This window comes from Amborella trichopoda, chromosome 1 (genome assembly GCF_054954075.1).
Source record: "Amborella trichopoda isolate Santa Cruz 75 chromosome 1, AtrichopodaSantaCruz75HAP2 v2.0, whole genome shotgun sequence".
In the NCBI taxonomy this organism is placed as follows: Eukaryota; Viridiplantae; Streptophyta; class Magnoliopsida; order Amborellales; family Amborellaceae; genus Amborella; species Amborella trichopoda.
In genome coordinates this window covers 39,474,475-39,497,683 of record NC_142336.1, presented here as the reverse complement: position 1 = coordinate 39,497,683, position 23,209 = coordinate 39,474,475, and the positions used below count along the sequence as shown (strand labels likewise).

The following is a 23,209-nucleotide window of genomic DNA, read 5'->3' as shown; positions in this document are numbered from 1 at the left end:
CCAATAGCCATGGTCCCTCTACATGGGCACGACAAAAGGTTTGGTCAATTGATTGCCGCTATAGAACGCTGAATAACAGCTTCATTGAAGCACTGTTAACATGTCAAAGTGACTCTTCCATCGGCTCCCTATATAGAATATTACTCGGTGACAGAGCCCACATTTTCAACCCTCCGGCTTCTAAGGCCTGCACCCTCTCCGACCTACATAAGGTTCAGGCCATTGGACGACTGCTATGCCAAATGAAGCTCCTAACTCTAAGCAATTTGAGAAAACGAGAGTAGATTCTGCCATGTTTAATGTCGAAGAAGATGAACAAGGAGTGCAATCACTCACCTTTTCCTGAGCTGCCCAGCAGTGAATAACCTGTGGTATCGGGTATCAAGTCTAGTTAGATTTCAGTGAACCATTCAACAAATGCTGTGCAGCAACTCTTTGAAGAGTGGATGTCCCCGCCAGTTTCAACGATAAGTTGCATCCTAATAAAATCTCTACTGTTTTCAGTACTTTTGACACTTAAAATCGGAGGCATTTGCCAGACCAGAGTACGGAACAAGTAAATTTGAAAGGCGTGATTTTAAGCACAGCAGCAGAATGGGCTCGTCAAAAGAATGACATAACTGACAAAACTTGGGATTTGATTAACTTGAGCAAGAAAACGAGTTAACCAGTGGATACCACCACCACAAGGAAAAATCCCATCAAATTTTGATGGAAACTCACTAGGAACCCTGGCTTGTTAGAAGTTAGGGGTGTGATTAGAGATAACAGCAGTCAAATTCCAGGGTCATTCTGAGGCCCTGCTGGCAATTGTATTGCTAATGAAGTTGAATTTAAGGCTCTTCCTCAAAGGCCTTAAATAGCCCACCAAAGGGAAGTCATTGCAAAGAGGAGCCAATGGTGCCTTGGAGGCTTGAGTCCAGTTTTTTAACAAATTAGAAATCATCTCACCCAAGATTGGGACAAGGAATTCAGTAACTGCAATAAGGGAAGTAATACCAAGGCTGATGCCCTTGCCAAACGGGGTGCTTGTCAACCAGTTTTTATTGTGAATTAATGTACAGACCACTGATATTTCTATATAATTGTATGGTTCACAAATTAATGAAATTGAGATAAGTAATCATTCACAGGAGGAAACAAAAGACAAAGAAAACAAATGAGATGGAATTTGAATAACAGAACAAGGACATGATTTCCAAAACATATACAGCAAGAAAAAAAACAAAAGGGGGGCTTCTACACGGTCTAGTGATACACAAAACCACTTTCTTGGGGTCAATGCTGCAATAACAAAGTTGGTTTACAAAAGCAGTAAGACCTCATGAGTTTTCTACAAAGATATGCATATAACAACATGAGTATGTGCATGTGCTAGTCGAGTAAGAAAACTACAGGGGCGCAAGTAAGAAAAATACAAGAAGATTCACCAAAAGGATGGAAAATTAATTAATAAGCACAGAAGATTTAGTCTTTAGGCTTAGCAAGCAACTTCTTGGGCAACTTGTCAAAAGGTGTAGTCTTTAGCAGAAATAGCCTCGCAGCTCTCTCCTGGAGGGTACCTCCACATTTCAAACCCCGCGCTTGCAACTCCAATTTCAACCTCTCCAGACCTAATACCTGAAATAACATGCACCACACGTCAGTTTCTTTGTATAAAGCTGAGAACCCAAAATTTTCAAACACAAAGTTCGAACATGCAAGACCGAAAATAATGCTGAATTTTTTTCTATATTTTGGGCAAAAAAACATGTGCTACATTCATTAACTGCATATTAACCTCCAATCAAATTTCCACATAAAAAAGCCCAATATCCTAAGGTCCTGCCAAAATCATAAAATAGGGTCAGCCTACCATATCGAGTGGGTATATTAATAGTATACCATAACAGAGGGCTGTCAACTGCCATGACAAAAAGGTGAAGACCAGCACCATCCACATGGATCACCTGCTGAAAACCTTAAGGAAGTACAAGACATTAGCCAAAGTCTACATGTCTAGTAACAGCCCTCACCCTGACGCAGAACCCTTAAAAACACTCTCTAGTGTCCAATCATTCCTCTTTTATAGATCATCCACATTATCTTATGCGGGACAGAATTATTCTCCTTTTCAATTTCAATTTTTGTTTAATTTCAAGATATGCATACATTAATCTTAGTCTTAGGACTATTTTTGGGGTTTTTTCCTAGTAACTCTAGAGTTTTTTATATTTTTAAGTTTTTATTTTACTGTTTAAGGATATTGTTCATGTACTGCTCATGGTTGTTGTTCATGTACTGCACATGGTTATGCATAGGGATATTTCTGGAATTTTAGTATTATTAGGGGTATTTCAAAGTCCTAAATGTTTACTTACGTCTCAAGTTAATTTTTGGGTTTCATATACTTATAAAGGATTGGATGTCAAAGTTTGGAAGACTTATGTTATTGGAATGGAATTTATTTTATGAAAGAAGAAAATTCTTCTCCAATAAAGCAATGTTCTTTCTCCGATATGGTTGATTTTACTTGTTTAAAGTTTAGGAAAATGGTGGATTTAATTTTCCACCTTTCCTTTCTGCATCAAATGGTATCAGAGCATATGGTTCAAAGACAGTTAGAGATTGCGATGGTCGGTCGTGGCGGTCTTAGCCGTAGGGATGCCGATCTGATCCAACTACACGAGGAAATCAACAACTTGATAAAGAGAGTTACAAAAGTATGGCTGCACAAGCAAGGCCATCAACAACGTGCCCTAAACAAAGAGGAATTTATTGAGGATAGATCAAAATCTTGAGGGTTTTTATGGATAATGGTGCGAATTAGAGTTTGGGTTTGAGTGGTAACGGACTGGTAAGATGTAAAACTACATAGATAGGTTTGATGCACGATGGCATCAACGGAAGCTTAATTTTGAAGAAAAACTCGAGTACCACCTTTTTTACCTTCATGCTTCGCATAGAAAGTCGAGTGAAGATGAAAGTAATAGAATACCTCTACATGGGCGACATCGCTTTAGGATTTTCTATTTGAAGGAGGATAATATTGATTTTGATGCAAGTTGCATCCAGAATCAGCAAGTTGTGGATTGGGATTCACCACCAATCTTTGACGCAGATGAAGTACAGGACCTTGCAGGATATCCTATCTATGGTAAAGACAAAAATTTGGCGGGTGAATTGATCCTTGAAGAAGAAAAAGATGAAGATTTCAAGAATATCAAAGAGGACGAACATTTAGGAGATTTAGGGCAATAGAATCAGAGTAGTACAATGGAAGCATGCTTGACTCAAAATTTGCAAATTGTGGCCCTAATTTCAAAGAGTAATGAAATAGATGTCGAGAAAACTTTTAAAGACCAGAAAATTGGATTTGAAGTTTCTATACGATTTTCAATAAGAGCTCAAGGATAGTCACAATTAATAAATTTGCATTGATTCCTCGATATGCATATCAGGATCCGTCTCTTGAGAAATTCTTTTTACCACCTATAATCCTTGAGCAAACCAAGAAGAAGAAGGTTGAAGAAGGTGGTTTTGATGCTCAATTCATCTTAGCACACTTCAAAACTTGAGGACGAGTTTTCTCGGACCAGAGAGAATGAGTGGAGTTTTCTCGAACCAGAGAGATTAGTTGGCTTTACCTTGTGTTATGTTATGCATCATAAGTGGGGTTCTTTTTTTTTAGGTTGCTATTTTTTGTGATTGTAGTATATTTATGGCTATATTTGGCTATATTTATGGCTATGTTTGGAAAATATAACTATGTATGGCTATGTCTATATAATTTATAATGCAAAATCATAGATTTATAACTACCTAAAAAAAATTATTAATTTATAAAAAAAACCCTGAGCCCCCCCCCCCCCCTCTTTTTGTTTACACAGTAGACGCCCAGGCAGTTGGGATCCCCGACCACCTGGGCGGCCTCACCTGTCCTTTTTAACATTGACATGGAAAATGAAGTTCAGAACTCCATATCACTCTAGTTAAAACTCCATATCACTCTAGTTAAGAAGTCCATAACACGTGCATTTGATTTTATTTTTTTTCGTTCTGATTGTTTAACTGTAAATGTCACTTCAACAAAGAGTGTCTGAACGAGTAACGCATAAAACTACACAAAAAATTATAAACATTATGAATCGCTATGCTCTTCTTGATGTATCATGCGCAAATTTGATAGGGTTCCCTCCTTGCTAATCCATCTAGACCATTTGCTACTCTCCAAACATGATTGACAGACACGATATTCCTCACTTCTGTACACATTATGAATCTCTATGCTCTTCATGATGTATCATCCGCAAATTTGATAGGGTTCCCTCCTTGCTAATCCATCTGCTCGACCATTTGCTTCTCTCCAAACATGATTGACAGACACGTTATCCTTTCACTTCTGTAGACATTATGAATCTCTATGCTCTTCATGATGTATCATGTGCAAATTAGATAGGGTTCCCTCCTTGCTAATCCATCTGCTCTACCATTTGCTACTCTCCAAACATGATTAACATGATTGACAGACATGATATCCTTTCACTTCTGTTAAGATTTAGGGAAAGATTACACCAATGGACGGCCAGATTGCCCATGAGATATGTTTTTTGAGTTACCTTACCCCAGCAAAGGACCCCCAAAGCGGCACACAATTTGAGACCAGTAGACAGGGCATTTGCTTTTGCCTCCGTTTCATGTATATATCCCAATGGGCCTTACAAAGATTAGGCATTTGCATCTCTTAGCTCCCAGGGTGCATCTGCCTTTTATTGAAATTGTTTCAATTACACTACAGTAGACAATCGTGTATTCATATTTTCTCTTTTTTCCTGTACTAGTGTTAATAATGTATCCTCGTTCAAAATATTAATAATACATCAATTTCCAAAAAAATAAAATAAAAACAGAAGAGATTCATAGCTCAACCAAAAAGCAGTGTATTAATGAATGAAAACCGTCTTGATTTATTTTCTAACCAAGCAACCATTGCTTAAAATAGAGGATAAACAACCTCTTGACAACCTCAATGCACTGAACAAGTGCAATCCCCTTTTCAATTACATCCTCGAAAATAAAAAGGCCCATCAATCAACCTTATAAGGAATCTCGAAACAGCCCCTTTGAGACAGTCTTCTTATAAAAACAAGACCATACATATACCCAGGAAGTGTTTCACACACATTTAGTACACCCCGACCATAATCCAACTGTAAATCTCCATCTTCACCTTCACATCCACAACTAGCAGTGTGAAGCACATAACAATCCCTAACCTGTCTAACTGGAAGCACCTCTTTACCTCCCAAATGAGACAATAACAGTTGGAATTCATAACTCCTAAATTTAACTCTTCCCTAGAGGCTTTTGCTAAAACATGGAGAACAATAAACTAAATGAAATGAAGAAATGTTGGACTTGCTTTGGGAAATTCATCCCAAATAACTATTTCCCACTGAGAGCAACAGATTAGAAGCCACTATTTAAATTTGTTTCACCAAAAGGCTGCACCACTACATCCCCAGTTAACATCCTACAACTGAACTACTCAAAAGAAAAATACCTCCCTGGTTCTTTTTTCTCATAATAACTCCTTGACATCATAAACAGAACCAGCTTACATCATGGGAGAACACCTTTGCTGATTGCCCCAAATAGCACACCTTTATCACCAAAACATATGGAAAATTGGTTTACACAACTTCTTCAAAATTCAGTCAGCTACAAGAGCAAGTGTATATATGGTGAGAAATCCATGTACCACTGTAGTATACACATATACCCAACAAACCTCAGAAAAATCTCTTAGAAAGTCTAAAATTCGAAAACACACTCCAAATAAAAACTATAAATTATCCAACTAGCATGAGCACATGCACGCACCCCTTGCCCCTCTTTCGTTGCATGAATATCTTTATAATAAATCATGCAGCCACAGACAAGAGTCGTAGTTGCCCAATGAATAATAAACTTATGTTTACCACATAAAACATGAAACAGGTCCCCACTTTGCAACAAAACCATTACATATGATCACCTTTAATTTAAAGACTTGTATGGAAACCAAAAGATAATGCATAAAAATGCAAACTACTCAAAGCAAGTGACAAAACTACTACGAACGGTTATAGATCTGTGATATAACCTTTAAAAATCAAATCAGTCCCAATGCATTTTCTCTACTTGAACTAAGAAGCCTCTATCCATGATACCAGTTTGGAATCGAGATTCCTAAGCATTTCGAATCAAGAATCATACCAGTTTGGAATCGTGATTCGACCCAATATGGAATTGAGTTTCATAGCCATTTGGATTTGAGTTTTGATCCATCTCGTGATCGAGATTTGTAACCCCTTAAAATCATGCATCAAGTAGACATGGGGTTCAGAATCTCAATTCCATAAATGACAAAATCTCGACTCCATATTAGTCGATTCCAAATAGGTCGGAAACTCGATTCCAAAGAGCTAGGAATCTCAATTCCATCTATGTTTTGGTCGAACCTATTTTGGTCGATTTTCGATTCCTATAAAATAGAAATCTCGTTTCCACGATTCCTCTTGTATAGATGTTGATTCCAAAAATAAGAATCTTCTAGCCGATCACAATTGCCTAAAATGAATTCAGAATCGTTTCCAACAACTATGGGTTGTACAGAGAAACGCATAACTGCAGGCACGCACACAGACACACATGTATGCACACAAGCGCGCACGCACCCGCACACATTGTGTTCTATATATCCTGATTTAGAAATAATAGTCCTCCAACTGTCAAGATAAGATCCCCATAAGAAGAGATCTAAAATAACAACCAATATTAGAATAAAAATTAGGATGTAACTACTAAATACCAACATAAGAATTCAAAAAGATGTCATTTCTCAGATTGGCACATTTGGGGGGACTGGAATTAGAATTCAAAAAGATGTCATATCTCAGATTGGCACATTTGGGGGGACTGGAATTCATACAACAAAATAAATTGACACACAATAAGAAGTCAAAGAACATATGAAATAGACTGCTCCTTATGAATCCATACCTCAATATCTGGAGGTGCATTGAAATTGTCAAAGTTCAGAGGCATCTCTGAACCACGAGCACTCGTGCTCCCATTACAAACATTTTCCTTATTTCCTTCCAAGGCTTCTTCAAAATCACAAGCATTTTCCTTATTTCCTTCCAAAGCTTCTTCAAATTTATCTTCCCTGTGAGCATTAATTTCCCCAACCAAACAGCCCTCAGCAACAACACTACCTGAAAGACTAAGCTCATGACATTCATCAATACCCTTGGCAGAGTTTTCTTCTGTCTCTTCAGATATAACCTCAAGAGAATTGAGTGAATCATTCTCTGTCAAATCACTATCCGAGGAGTCATTCTTCAGGGACCGATAGGATGATGAGCAAGAAGCACCACTGGTTGAACGCATTCCACTAACTGAAATATCGTGACTCGCACACTCTTCCTTATTGAAAGCCTCTCTTTGAGTAGAACATCCTTCATCAACGACTACAGACTTCCCATCCATGTCATCCTCGTCATCATCTTCTTCCTCTTCTTCAAGCATCCTATGATCATAGTAAACATTTGACATGGTCAGAACCAAATAATTTTTGAACATTTGACATATAGTAAACATTTGACATGGTCAAAACCAAACAATTTTTGAACATTTGACATGGTCAGAATCAAATAATTTTTGAACATTTGACATGGTCAGGCCCAAATAATTTTTGTGCATCACCCTCTAAGTTTAAGGTGTGAATGTGTGGGGAAAAATTCAGTCTCTACGTTGTTTAATGTGTGGAAAATTGTTTCATGCATAGGGGATAGCATTTCTATATTTATGGTCCCGAGGTATAAAGTATCGTCCAAATGTTTTCTACATAGAATTATTATTTTTAATTTTTAAAATTTATTTATTTATTCATATCCATGATCTCATGTCCTTAAAAATTAGGTCAAAAAATCCATCTCAAAAATAGATTTTTTAAGAAGTGACTCATTTCTACATGGACTCATAGAAACCATGTCCTCAATGTATAATATCTACATAACTGAACCCCAAGTGTGATTGTTAGAAGAAGCCTTTATTAAAAATAAAAGCAGGACAAGAAAAATTAAATCAAGACAGAATTTAGCGAGAAGGGGGAGTAATTCTGCAAAAATCAACAATGGTAAATCTGAAAGTAGGGTTTCCAAAATCTTACCAGAGCTTTAGCTTTTTTGATCCTGCTTCTAGTTCATGCAAAACCTTACGCTTTCCCCCCTTGCATAAATCAATCGACGCCTTAACAGCCTCATCTACTTCTTCCATAGACTTTGCAGTTTCCTCCCTATACTTCTCCAGATAATTATCCACATCCTTCCCATTCTTCTTCTTCAAACTATTCGACTGCTTCTTCAAGAACTCCTCTGCAACTTTCTCAAGCCTCCTCTCCTCTTCTTCAGCCTTCCATTCCTCAAGTTTTTTCTCTGCATTCACATGACGAAGCCTCCTTCCACTCATATCACGGCAGGCGTCAAAATTGTTGGTCTTCTTTTGGCCAGCCTTGGTGGCAGCCCCTCTCAAAAGAGATCCGAAACCTCCCTTTCCACCTCTCAATCTCAAGAGGAGGGTACAAGAAGGGAACAGGCCATTGATCGATGAAAGCAAGCTAGTTTCAGAGATTTCTAGGGCTCCAGCCACCAACCTTTGAAAGGGAACAGGGATACCAGTTCTCTCTCTGATTAGATTCTTGAGGGATGAACCAGTGATTCTAGGGTTTTCGATCTGGATACATCTGGTTTGGCCGTCCAATAACCTGACCAGAATTTGATGAGTAGCCATAAAAAGTGGGGATGAAGCCTTCACAACAAAACTGAGGTCTGAAGCAGTTAGAAATGTGAGAAACCCTAGAACGAACCTGAGGTATGAAGCAGTTAGAAATGTGAGAGAGAAAGTCGATCCGAAGCCCCGACAACGAAGACCGAAAGAGGAAGGAAAAGAATAAAAGAAGGAAAAAGTTTATAATAAGGATGCAACAGCTGAGAGAGAAAGTCCTGGCAGTCCGAAGCCCTCACAACGACAACGAAGACCGGAAGAGGAAGGATAAGAATAAAACAAGGAAAAAGTTTATATAAGGATGCAACCTTTTCATTTATAAGATAAATGATGTATTCACTTTCCCTCTCACGGATAAGATAGAAGCACTGCAAAAATGGATAAAGATATTGAATAGTACATGGTTAAGATATTGAATATTAAATTGTTCGTTATAAATCGAAAATGGATAAAAATATTGAATAGTAAATGGATAAAATATTGAATAGTAAATCGTTCATTATAAATCGGGAACTACGGATGTACCTCAAAAATAGATAAAGATATTGAATAGTAAATAAATAAGATATTGAATAGTAAATCACTCGTTTTAAACCGTGATTTTAAGCGGATATGACGTCATAAGTCGGTTCGGCTGGCATAAATCGTTATTCTAAATGACTTCATAGGTAAGATATTTTGGTAATTTGATTTAAAAAGGTTTCATGCAGGTATACCACTTCTCTCGATCAAGCTCATGGTAAAGCTATTGAATAGGTACTTATTAAAGTATGTTTGATTCTTTCGATGTGAAATTTGAGGCAAGTGATGTAACATTGAAATGTTATTTAATATAAATTATTATTGTATAAAGGTATTTAACATTGAGCGATTGGCTATCGTGGTTTTCAATTACATTTCTTATAGGGAAGTTTCAAGCTCGATGCTATTTTGTGATTTTATTTTTATCTTTAAAAAAAGAAAAAAATATATCATACAAAAAAAAACAAATAAAAAGAAGAAAATAATATCATCAAAAAAATAAAAAATATATATATGTTTTACTTTTGTCTTCAAAAAAAATAAAAAAAATAAAATAATGTAATCAAAAAAATAAAATAAAATAAAAGGTACTTTCGCAGCATCATTTTTTTTATTTTCTTGTAAAAAAATAAAAAGTAATACAACAAGCAAAAAAAAAGGTAATACAACATCTTCTTTTTTTTTTCTTGTCAAAAAATAAATAAAAGGTAATACAACAAGTATTTCTTGTCAAAAAAATAAAAGGTATTTTTTAATACAACAAGTATTTTTTAATACAAACTAGGAAAAACTGTTCTAATTATAATTTTTATTTTTATAATATGGTAATCTTTAACATAAATTTATGAATATTAATTTTAAGATAGGGTGCATACAATGAGACCATTTGAAATATCTCTCTGTTTCTGCTAACAATCTCTTCTACTAAATTTATTCTAGAAATCTAAAAAATTAAAATTTTGAAAAATTAAAGTATTATTTCAAAAATTGATACACATTCTAATAATTTCTACATTGATAACCAAATATTTATTTATTTTATTAATTTATTTGGATTTATAAATCATGTAATGTACTATTCTTCTTACTATTGTCAATAATACATTTTAAATTAAATGATAGTATAAGATATTTTGAATTTGTTTATATTTATATAATAAAATAATTATAAAATATAAACCAATAATTTCAATTTTAGTATATAATATTGTAGTTAGCGAGGTTGCAATAATTTTGGTTTATAATTAGTTAGGTTGTAATAATTTGGGTTTTTTTTTAGGGGATTAGGGTTTTCCGCCAATTCGAGATTTTAATGGCAATTTTTTCATCGATTTAATCCATTATTTATTGTAATCTATGTATGACTATATACTTTATCCATGATTAGTCTATGGTTTTTTTTTATGTGATACAAGTTTAATGATTAACATAAGTTTTTACTGGGAAAAAACATCTCAATATTCGTAAATTTATAAAAAATAAATGAAAGTTAATAATGTAATACCCGTATTTCTTATTGGGTTCATAAAAAACAACATTTATAATAAATTTTAATAAGTCTTTTGGATTTTTTTAAGGTTTAATCTGACCGATTCGGCTGATTCTCTATCCGGATGGGTTTTTGGGGTATCCGATCTGAGGCACTGATCCGTTTTTTTAAACCACTGGTTCAAATGTGTTCTCACTAGACTTATTATTTTTTGTTTTTAAAACTTATTTATTTATTCATATTCATAATCTCTAGATATTACATTTCCTTAAAAATTGAGGAAAGGTTTCTATACTTCCTCTACACCATCGAAGATCTATGCTTCCTCTACCATCCAACCGTCCAATTTTGATAAAGAGAGTCACTCATTGTCTGATCTTAGATCCTACTTCTCAAATTATTTTAGTTTTAGTTTTTTTTATACAAATTGTATGAATATGAAATTAGTACGTGCAATCTTCTCATTAGGCCGCACCTATAAAAAATATTAAAATAATTTTTCTATAAAATATAATGACCAAAATACCCCTTGAAATTTTCAAAGGAATTTTGGTCATTTTATTTTATGGGAAATATTGTTTTTATATTATTTTTCTAGTGCGAGTTTAATAGAGGATTAGACGTCCAAAATTTGGTGTTAAAATTGTTAATAGAAAAAAAAATTAAAAATAAAATAGTATAGACACAAGACATTGTGATTGGGGCAATCTTAACCCTCCATTTAGAATGGACGATTGGATAAGGGAAAGTATATAAGTTTTATGCTGTAGGGGAAGCATATAAAGCTTGCCCTAAAAATTAAGTCCTAAAATCCATCTCAAAAATAGCTTTATTAAGAGGACCGCATTTCTACATATGTAGACTTGGCCCCATAGAAACAGGATATTAACCAAGTTTCTATGCAGCCAAGCCGGCATATGTAGAAATGCGGGCCTATAAATAAATCTATTTTTTAGATGGATTTTTGAAGTTAATTTTATAGGACATGTAATGTCTAACATAGAGATCATGAATGTGAAAAAATAAGTAAACTTTAAAAACTATAAATAATAGTTCTAGTAAGAAAATATTTGGACCATTAGCTTTCATTGTTTTTGGATGGAATACCTACTTGCATCCATCTTTGAGATAGATGCTTTACACTTTTTGGATCGCATATGTAGTCATGCGGTCTAGCCCGCATGAAAAAATTTTCCTTTAAATATTTTTATCTTTTTATCTTTAAAAATTAGGACAGATCTCTACCGCATATTGTAGAAATGTGGCTTGGCAATGAATATATTTTTTAAATATAATTTGGTCCTAATTTTTTAAAAAATATATAATATGTGACATGGAGATCACGAATATGGGCAAAAAAAAATTTGAAAACTAGAAATAATTATTATATTAAAAAAACATTTGGATCGATAGTTACCATTTTTTTTAGATGGACCACCTATTTGCATCCATCTTAAAGATGGATGCTTTATAGCTCCGGACTGCATATTGTAGAAATCCGGTCCCGTCCGGGAAACAATTTTCTTAAAAATTATAAATATTGTAATAATTTTCCTTGATTTTCAAGAAAATAACCTTATAAAAGATTTCTATATCAGAATCTTTGCGCAATATTTGCAAGCTCAACATAATTTTGTAGACCCATTAAATCACCAACACTATGCTTTCGATTCAACTAGTGATTTAAAAATCGCCGAGTCATAATGGACTCGGGCAATTCGACATGGGAATCGGTCACCCCGTGTCGATTCCATTGAAAAACATTGTATTGCCCGGTTCTAGAGAATAAACGGCGATTCTCTACAGTGAACCGCCCGATTCATTGTTCAAGACTCGATGAATAGTATAAAACATAAAAAATCATCATGTTTTGGATTGTTTTGATCAATTATTGGAACAAAATCAAATCTTACAGATTTGGATCTAACTTTACAGCCTTATTGAGCATTATAATTGACCTCAAAGTTCGAATTTAAATAAAAAATTCATGGTTTTGTGAAGAACACATGACGTGTTTAGGTTTTCCGCCATTTCATCGATTACAAATGAAATCACAGTTTTTAAGTCAATTACAAGTCAATTTTGGATTTGAAGTCACGGTTTCAAAGAACAGGGAAGTGCTTCGTATTTTTTTCCATGATTTAATTGATTCCAATCGATTTTTAGCAAATATTTTCTTTATATCATAGGGTTTTAGTTCTTTATAATGTTATTGACCATAAATTGTAGCCTATTTTCTCCTTTTTTATCGATTTGTGGTGGATTTTTTATTTTGAGTCATGGCTTTCTCAAGAACAGTTAGGTTTTTTTTTTTTTCCCTACCAAACTATAAATTTTAGACAAAGAAAATCACCCTTATGAATTATTTTAGAGGGTTTTTGAAAGTAATGTTGTTCTCCATATGATTTTGGGTGTAATTTGTGGGATTAACTATTTTTTATTGCTCGATTTTTTAAGAAATGGAGTTGTGGCTGCTTTTTTAGAAAAAGAGTTAAAAAATCCGCCAAATGGAAATTTTCAGCCGAATTAGGGCATTATTTTGAATGATTTTAGAGGGGTTTTGAGGATAACAACGTTATTCAGACGATTAATGGTGTTATTTGCGTGATTAACCAAAATTTGGTGATCAATTGTTTGAAAATTTGTGATTGTTGGTGTTTTTCAATTTTTTTTGAAAAATCATGACCAAGTTTTGATTATCGTGATAAATTAACTTGTATTTTCCAATTTTTTTGTTAAATTTTTAATGCAATAAAATTTTTGTTGATATATAAAATGTATGTATGTTCTTGATACATCTTTTATAATTATATTATCCTGATACATGTAGTGGCATTGTGAATGACTATATCATTGTAAATATTATTTTGTTGCAAGTCTACTTGTAGTGGCATTGTGAATGACTATATCATTGTAAAAAAATAAAAAATTGTTAATACTATATCATTGTAAATTTGTTTTTCTTGATTCTAAGTTTGGCTTATACGTACTCTTTTTGTCTATAATGTTGCATAAATAAAAAAAATTTGCCAGTAGGAACTAATTCATGCTTTTCAAAATGAATATTTGTTACGAATCTACATGTAGTGGCATTGTGAATGACCATATCATTGTATTTTTTTTTTTTTATTGATACTATATCATTGTACGTATTTTTTTTCTTGATTTTAAGTTTGGCTTATACATAATATTTTTATCTATAATGTTGCGTAAATAAATTTTTTTCCCAGTTGGAACTAATTCATGCTTGTCAAAATGAAGATTTGCGACGAGTCTATATGTAGTGGCATTGTGAATGACTATATCATAGTAAATATTTTTTTATTGATACTATATCATTGTAAATTTATCTATAATGTTGCATAAATAAAATATTTTTGCCAGTAGGAAGTCATTCATGCTTGTCAAGATAAAGATATATGGCGAGTCTACATGTAGTGGCATTATGAATGACTATATCATTGTAAATATATTTTTTATTGATATTATATCATTGTGATTTTTTTTTTCTTAATTCTAGGTTTGGCTGATACATACTATTTTTATCTATAATATTGTATAAATAAAATATTTTTGCCATTAGGAACTAAAATATTTTTACCAGTAGAAGTGTTTTGCATGAACAATAAATATAACTTCATTAATTACCCCTACACATTATCACTACACATGCTGATTATTTCTTATATTAAATTGTGAGGTTAATTTTTAACCATTTACATCTTAAAGCAATTGAACCATGGCAAATTCTAGAGAAAACCTTGCATGGCAGCATGGGTCAGACATGATCTCAACAAAAAATATATAATTATTTGTAATTAATGTCAAAAGTGATTAGTAGTGGGGTATATAGGTTTAAGCAACACTTGGCAGGGGTTAAGGGAGATGTTTCTGCATGCAATTATGTCCCTAGCAATATAAGAAAATATATGACTGTCATTCTCAAAGCTACCAAGGGTAAAAAGGTTGCAAAACAGATGATGGATGAGGAGATAGTTGGCTTATATACGCCATCGAGTGGGATTGATCCAGAAGAGCAATATAATCATGACTTGAAAATGGCTACAAGATTGAGTTTGTACGAAACGTACCAGAGGAAAAGCGGGTTCGGAATGCCTGGTGGTTATGGCATGGGTATGCATGGCAAACCCAACCCAAACATGCATGATGGGCCCAGCTCAAGCATGCATGGCTGGCTCGCCTGAGCATATATGGTAGGCTTAGCTCAAGCATGTATAGCAGGCTCAACTCGAATATGTATGGAAGGGTTGGTGGCAATATGTATTCAGAGGCACCGGACGTTGAGAGAATTGTTCATGGCTTATCTAAGAGCACTAGTATTGCAAGTCATGGTCGCATAGACCCATTTCTCTCAAAGCCCAAGTCACAACAGATGACCCTCAAAGGCATGGTGAAAGGTACAAGTAACATGTTGGGCATATATGTTGGTAAATAGTTATATGATAAAAAGATCCCCTTTGATGCAGCCAATAACCCATATTTCCTAGCTATAATCAACACAATCCAAAGAGCTGGGCCCAGGGTAAAACCCCCGACTGCATATGAGCTTAGTGAGTCGATCTTGGATAAAAAAGTGAAAGAAGTTAATGAGTGGATTGAAGAATATAAACAAGTGGCCAAGAACAGGCATTGCACTCATGAGTGATGGTTGGTTGAATAAAGTTAGCAAGAAGGAATATCTTAACTTCTTAGCCTATTACCCAAAAGGTACAACCTTATTGTCTAGCAAAGACGCCTTAGGGAAACAAAACTTCTTGGTATGACTATATAACCAGATAGTGGAGGAGGTGGGAGATAAACATGTGTCTAGTTTATTACAGCCAATGCGAGTGTTTGTATTTCTGCGGGCCGTGAGTTGATGGATAAGAGGAAGCACCTAGTATGGACCCCGTGTGCTGCACACAACATCGATCTCATGTTAGAGGTGATCAGCGATATCAAAATTGTGAATGAGACTCTAGAGGCAGCGATGTTCGTGTCAATATTTATATATAACTACTCTGAAATCTTATTTTATTCATAGAACAATCTAAGAAACAAAAGATAAACAGGTCTGCCATAACTCGCTTTGCAACAGATTATTTGGTTGTGACCTCCATTCGAGAATCAAAAGTTGCATTGAAGATATTGTTTACCAGCGAAGAGTGGTCAAACGACCACCTCTCGAAGTCTGAAAAAGGGCCAAAAGTGGAGGGCATAGTCACATATAGGAGGTTCTGGTCTCGATGTTCTAGTATCGTAGAGGCCATTGCCTATTTGGTCACGGTGTTAAGATTGATGGATGCTGACAAGAACGCTACCATGGGCATCCTTTACGAAGGTATCGAGATGGCTAAATCAGCTATTAGGAAGAAGTGTTGTTTTGCTAGTAAAGTGATTAAGATTATATAAATAATGTGGGGCACTAAATTGAGCTGCCTAATTCATTATGTAGGTACATATATATTTATATCTTTATAATGTTTAATTTCAAAATATTTTTTTAATGTGCATTTAAATGACATTTCTTTATCTATATATTTTATAGGTTACTACTTTAAATCAAAGTTTTTCTATTTGACACCTGAACATCCACACAAAATTATTGAAGGGGTCAAATACATTATTACCAGGCTGGAGAGAAGTCATCGAAACCAGGTAGCGGCAATACATGAGGTAAGATTTAATATTTGGGTAAGAGCTTCATTGAGTTGTTATATTTGTGTGGAATAACTAATGCACTAAAACGAAATATTTTGCTTTAGCTTTCTATGTATAAGGATGTTGTAGGATCTTTCGGAACTAGACTTGCCAAGAATTCTCGAACGAAGATGGATCCAAGTTAACCCCTAACTAATATTTTGTTCTTTTATAAATTTAATCGTATGAATTGTTCTTGCCCTTACAATGCTTTTTATATTTTAATCCAGCTGAATGGTGGGAGATATATGGTACCGATGCACCTCACCTAAGGAGGATAACAATGAAGTTGATCTCACAGACATGTTCTACTACTGGAGTATGTTCCAATGGTTGCACACTGCAAAGAAGAATCGACTCGTTTCCGAGATGCTTCATAAGCTAGTCTACGTTCATTACAACTTAAACCTCCGAGAGTGATAAATAAGAAGGAAGCTTGTAGACTACAGGTCGATAAACTTGGATATAATATTTGTCACTGACACAACAAAACAATGGGTAGTAGAGAAAGATGAGCCAATGTTGCATAAGAGAGGGCTCCTTGAGGTTCTCGATGAGAAAGATCATGAAGAAGGTGATGAGACTCGCCAACATATTCACATTTCGTCGAAGATGTCAGTGGCATTGCACCTAATGAGGGAGAGTGAGAAGGGGGTATAAGGGAAAATGAGAAATATGATGATTTTGAGGCCACCCTATCCCAACAGCAAGAGGGTAGGGGCGAGCACGACAGTGTAGGTGAGCATGAAGGATGGATAAATTTTAGGGATTTTGGATTAGGAACGCAATAAAACACGAACACTTAAGAATTTGGGCATAGTCAGGTGCCCACTAATTTGGATGATTCGTTCCTAGATCGAGTTAATGAATTATCACACGAATTCAATCATACACCAACGTGATCAAGATGAAGAACAACATCGTCTTTCATTTTGGTATTAGGTCATATTCTACTAATTGTATGCTTTATTGTAGTCAATATATGATGATATACTTTATCCATGATAATTTTATGCTTCTCCTTTTATGTGATATAAATTTAATGATTAACAGTAGTTCATACAAGGAAAGATATTCGCAAAACGATGCAAAAAAATAGAAGTTCTTAATGGAGTACCCCTATTTCTTTTTGGAGTTCCCCCATTTATTATTGGATTCCTAAAAAACAACATTTATAATGAATTTTCATAATTTTTTTGGATTGTTTTTAAGGTTGAATCCGACCGATTCGACCGATTCTATATCCGAATCGTCGATTCACCGATCCGGATGGGTTTTTGGGGTGCCCGACCCGGTGCACCGATCCTTTTTTTAAACTATTAGATTCACCTTACGTCGAACCTTGTCGAACTTGGGAAACAATACTCTTTGCATACACGAGTTTTAAAGAAAACTCGTGTTTTTAGATGTATTATAGATAGAAAATTTGGAAAAAGTTTATATACAGCCGAGGCTCTAAACAATCACTTTAGAGAGCACCTCAAAAATTTCACTAGAAGAGGTTGATTTGAAGTTTGAATATCCTCAAATTGATCATCTCGACATCAAGATGCACGGACATGAAAAAAAGTTAGATTCCACGTTTGTGAAATAGTGCATATTGTAATGCATTTTTTTTACCATTAATTTTCAAGATTTCCATGTTTTCATAGATTTGCTCGATCTACACTATTTTTTAAGCTTTAAATTTTATAATTAGATATGAAAATATATTTTAAGGATATCGCAAAGATTTCCAATATTGAAACCATATTTTTCTACATTATTTGAATGTGAGCTTTACTTTGATTGTTTAGAGCCTTGGCTCTATACAAACTGCACCCATAAATTTGTTAATATATATATATATATATATATATATATATATATATATATATATATATATATATATATATATATATATATATATATATATATATATATATATATATATATATATTTTTAGATAAAATAAATTTTGGTGAAATATATAAAGGATACGGTTTGTATAGAGCTGAGGCTCTAAAGAATCGAAATAAAGCACACCTTGAAATGACTTCGAGAAATGTGGAGGCTTCAAATAATGTCGAGAAATGTGGAGGCTTAGACATAGGTTCGCGCAATTTTTACAAAACTTTAAAAAGTTTGCAATAGCTGGTGTACTTTATTTGACTAATAATCACTCAACATGGTTGGTTGTATGTTCCTTCACATACATGATGTTTCACCGAAAACTATAAAAATTCAACATAGAATTCTTTTAAAAACTAAAAATAGAATATTATCTAAATATCTAAAATCCATCACATTACAAGTAGATCATTAAATATTGAATCCATAATACTATTAAGTAGGTCTTTTACTAGAGGAATTAAGTATATAGTAATATAGACCACATGAGATTTTAGCTAAAGTTTTTATAGCCATGAAGCATGAGTTATACTCTATATCATAATGCATGTTCTTTAATTGAACTGCATCTATTCAATCCAAACATGCTTTACTAATTATTTAAATTGAACAGAAAATACAAATAATATGAAATAGGGAAAATTTCATATAGAACCCTAATTATTCATATTATTTCATGATAAACTCTCCTTCCATTTTTATTTCAAGCGACATAAGGAAACTCCTAAAGATTTCACCATACCCTCTCATATCTTATCTTCCTCGTTTATTGACTTTTGATCATAAAAATTAACCCCAAAAAATAGTTTTATACCATTTCAACCTAAAAACTTTTTTAATAGGTGGAAAGGGAAAAAGATGGTTAAAAAAGTTTTTGAGTTGAAATGGTATGAGGAGGTTTTTTGTGGCAAATTTTTATGGTTAAAAGTCAATTAAAGAGGGAGGGAGATAAGAGATGATGGGGTATGGTGAAATCTTTAGAAGTTTCCTTATGCCACTTGAAAGAAAAAGGAAGGAGGGTCTACCATGAAATAATATGAGAAATTAGGGTTCTTTATGAAATTTTCCCTATGAAATATATGCTACGATCAAAGATATAAGCATAATTCTTAGCCCATAATTATTTACCTAATCAAACACCTAGTTATAAACCAAAAATTAATCTAAGTAACATAAGTAGCATAAAACCTGCTTTTATCTACAATAAATAAAAAACTTCAATTATATAATTAAAATAAAAAGAGCCGCATATGCTATGGAACAATCATCATGATAATAAATTAATACTTAGTAAATAGAAATGCAATACACAAATATATATATATATATTTATAAAGATCTATAAAAGCAATAATGAAAAAGGAAATTCTAAAAAATATTTTTAATGTAAGCATATGTGAGTTAGTCCCCATTAAATGACACTGTAAATAATAAAATATAAATAAATCTAATTCTCATCAAACACCCAATTTATCATATAAACAATAACATTAAGCCACATATAAAATGAAATAGCAAAAAATAAAGAATCTAAAACTACAAATAAAAAAATCTGAAAATAAAGAATCTAGAACTTAAAAACACAATAACTTAATAATTTGAAATATACAAAAAACAATAGGGACTACTTATAGGAAAAAGGTATATTAAAATATTGAAGGAAATATACTAAAAATGTGAAAAATAAATGTAAAAATAAAAATATATCAAATAGAACTTGCCATATGATAGGAATTCTCAAAAAGAACAAAGCTACCAACCTCTTGGTCTAAATCAACCTACATCAAAAACGTGGTTCAAAAACAACTAATCAAATCAAAACTATTAATATGATAGGAAAGTTAGGAAAAAATGAGAATTAAAATAAAATCAAAGAAAGCCATATTAGTCCCATAATTTCATGATAAAAAAGTAAATTGCATACTCAAATATCTTCATGAAGGTCCCTTGGAAAAAAAGATACCCTACATCACCTTACCATTCTTTTAGAAATGCAACAAAGAAAGAATGCTCTTCGTAAAACATCTCATACCCTCCATCTTTCTGTCCATCTTTATCCCACCCCCTCTTTGAAAATTCCCGAAATTGATGAGCCATTTAATATTTTCTATATTGCCCTCCAGAACAATAGTAAAAATACTATATTTTAACTACAATAAATTTTCTTTTAAAAAATAATCCGCTCCTTCCAAATCTATCGAGATATCCATGTCTTACGTTTCCCTATCTCTACCTCAAAACAATCAAGTTAGAGAGATATTTAACTTTGAAAATAAGAAGTTAATTTTTTTTTCCATTCAAAAATTTAAAATTTTCAAATATGTGTATTATCTCTATCTTCCTAAACAACGCATTCAAATTTTTAAAATTTTGAAATGTGTGTATTATTTCTAGGGATGGTATATAATAAGAACATTTATCTTTAATACAAGGTTAGTCACAATTATTTACAACTATCCGATGTGAAATTTGATAGCTTGAATCTCTCACAGAGTTCGAGAAAATTAAATTTGCAGTTTGAGCTTGGTCAATGGAATAATTGCAGCCACCCAATTTCACATCCAATGATCAAGATTAATGTGACCACCTTATGCCAAAGGTAAATAGCCCCATTCTATATTTTCCTTTATTTCTATCTTGGGAAAACTATGTAAAAATCCGTTATATTTTACGTTATTACTGTTACACCAAATAGCTTTCGTTATTACGAAAGTGTCCGTTTTTTATCTTCTATAATGCTATTTTACAGAAAAGACAAGTTTGCCCCTTTTCGGATGTTCAACATCCGAATTTCTAATATTTTCGGATCTTGAACATCCAAAAATAGCTGCAGCTCCAACAGTGTATTTTCCCATTTTCGGATGTACAACATCCGAAAATTTTCGAGCCAAGTTTTCCCAGTTACTAGCGGAAAGTTATTTATTTTCTTTTTATGAAGTTGGGAAAAACACATCATACCCATTTTACTGTCTCCTAATACTGTCCACAAAGTTGAAGAGATTGACTCACTATTTGGACGTGATTGGTATTGTTCTTACTCTTGCCTTACTGTTGATTAATTGATGTTTATTATCGATTGTTTTATAGGATATTATGTTTTGTTATTAATATTTGTTGTGTATTTTTTATTAATAAATGAAATTTGTTTTATATTGATGAACTTGTTTGTTTTATATAATTATTTGTTGTTTTTATCATGTTGATACATTGTATTCCTTGTTTTGGCTAATAATGTTAAACTTGTTTGTTTGTAGTTTGTTTATTTTGTGTTTATGTGAGTATTTGTTGTTTTCTTTTGTTTAATGTTTATTAGTCACAATTTTAGTAGTACACTATTTCAATCTATTATGTAATACTCATATTTTATGAACCCTAAAGTAGTTAGAAATATCCCAATTTTTGATAATTTTTTTGTATTGATTTTTTGTAACAAAAATTTTGTTATACATTTAATACAGTAGTTTTGACGATGGCTACTGAGGGAGTGCAACTGGTATTCCGATATGGGGATCATTTGAGACAAATGCAGATGACAGATGTGTTATTTATAAAGGAGGAAAATTAAATATGATCAAGTATAATGGGAATAGTTCCTTGGAGGAACTAAAAAGGCATTTTGGAAATTTAACCAAGTATGATCCAAGCAAATTAGCTATTATGTACCACAACACAAGTCTATTTAGTGGGTGGGCTTGATTTGATTAATGTAAGTGATGATATAGATGTATCTTTAATGTTTGTAGAGAATTCTTCGAGAATTGTAGTATATATTGCCACTACAATAGAACCACAACAAGAATCTATTGCTGAGGGCCTATCTTCAAGGAATATGTATATCTACAATTTATTTTTCATTTGTAAATTGCTTTATTTTAATATTATATATGCAGAAATTGTTGCTTCATCTTACAATCTATCTTTTGTCAATAGTCGGCGTAACACTGTACCTGAGTAAGATCAAAATATTCAAGTGGCATCCAACCTTGAGCTTGTACCCGAGCGTGATATGGAGGATATTGAACCACTAGATAGTCCATGTAGAGGAGTTGGTAATGAGGTTCAATTGAATGTTGGGCAATTTTTTTAAAATGTTAATGAATGCCGGCATCATCTAGTTGATTTTACAATTCACAACAATTTTGTTCTAAAGTTTGACAAAAGTAAATTAGGACGGGTGTGGGCAAGTTGCAAGGTAGAGGGATGCACATGGCAAGTGTGGTGTTTACGAGTTGGTAGTACCGCATACTTTAAAGTAAAGTCTACAGTTAAGGAGCACACATGTAGTGGTCCAATGGAGATGGTCCATCAGCCACTAGCTCGTAGTGATTGGGTTGCAAAAAAGATTAAAGGTCACGTTCTTGACCAATCAAAAATTAAAGCAAAAGACATTGTAAAGGATGTTCAACGTGATCACGGGATCAGGCTTCCCTACACGCAAGCTTGACGGTGAAAAGAGGTTACTAGAGAGATGATAGATAGATCACATAAACAACAATACCATGACTTCCCCCTGTATATTAAGAAGATCCGAAGAACCAATCCGAGAACCGAAGTTCGCATCCACACAGATGAAGACAGTTTCAAACGAGTATTTATTGCTTATCATCCATGCATTATGGGTTTTGTTAATGAATACATGCTACTAATTGGTATTGATGAGATATTTCTAAAAGGAAAGTATCAAGACATATTATTGTGCGTCATCGTGCTAGATGCAAGTAACGGGCTCTTCCCATTGGCATTTGCAGTGGTTGAGAAGGAGAACTACCATAGTTGGTATTGGTTCTTTAGTATATTGAA

General features: G+C 33.4%; 1 protein-coding gene across 1 annotated transcript; it reads right to left on the bottom strand.

Annotated features, from left to right (window-relative positions):
- Positions 1-1,252: 1,252 nt before the first annotated feature.
- Positions 1,253-8,945, bottom strand: LOC18437486 (uncharacterized). Its single transcript, XM_088854942.1, has 4 exons — positions 8,891-8,945; positions 8,195-8,788; positions 7,024-7,552; positions 1,253-1,620 (listed from the first exon to the last, which is right to left on the bottom strand). Exons 2-4 carry the CDS (start codon positions 8,491-8,493, stop codon positions 1,468-1,470), a joined length of 981 nt encoding a protein of 326 aa, XP_088711068.1. The 5' UTR covers positions 8,494-8,788; positions 8,891-8,945; the 3' UTR covers positions 1,253-1,467.
- Between the last annotated feature and the right edge of the window lie 14,264 nt (positions 8,946-23,209).

Excerpts from the sequence above, each read along its gene's own strand:
- LOC18437486 (XM_088854942.1), bottom strand. The coding sequence starts at position 8,493 with ATGAGTGGAAGGAGGCTTCGTCATGTGAATGCAGAGAAAAAACTTGAG. Across the intron at positions 7,553-8,194 it reads TCAAAAAAGCTAAAGCTCTG|GATGCTTGAAGAAGAGGAAG; the intron begins GTAAGATTTTGG and ends CTATGATCATAG. Across the intron at positions 1,621-7,023 it reads ATGCACCTCCAGATATTGAG|GTATTAGGTCTGGAGAGGTT; the intron begins GTATGGATTCAT and ends ATGTTATTTCAG.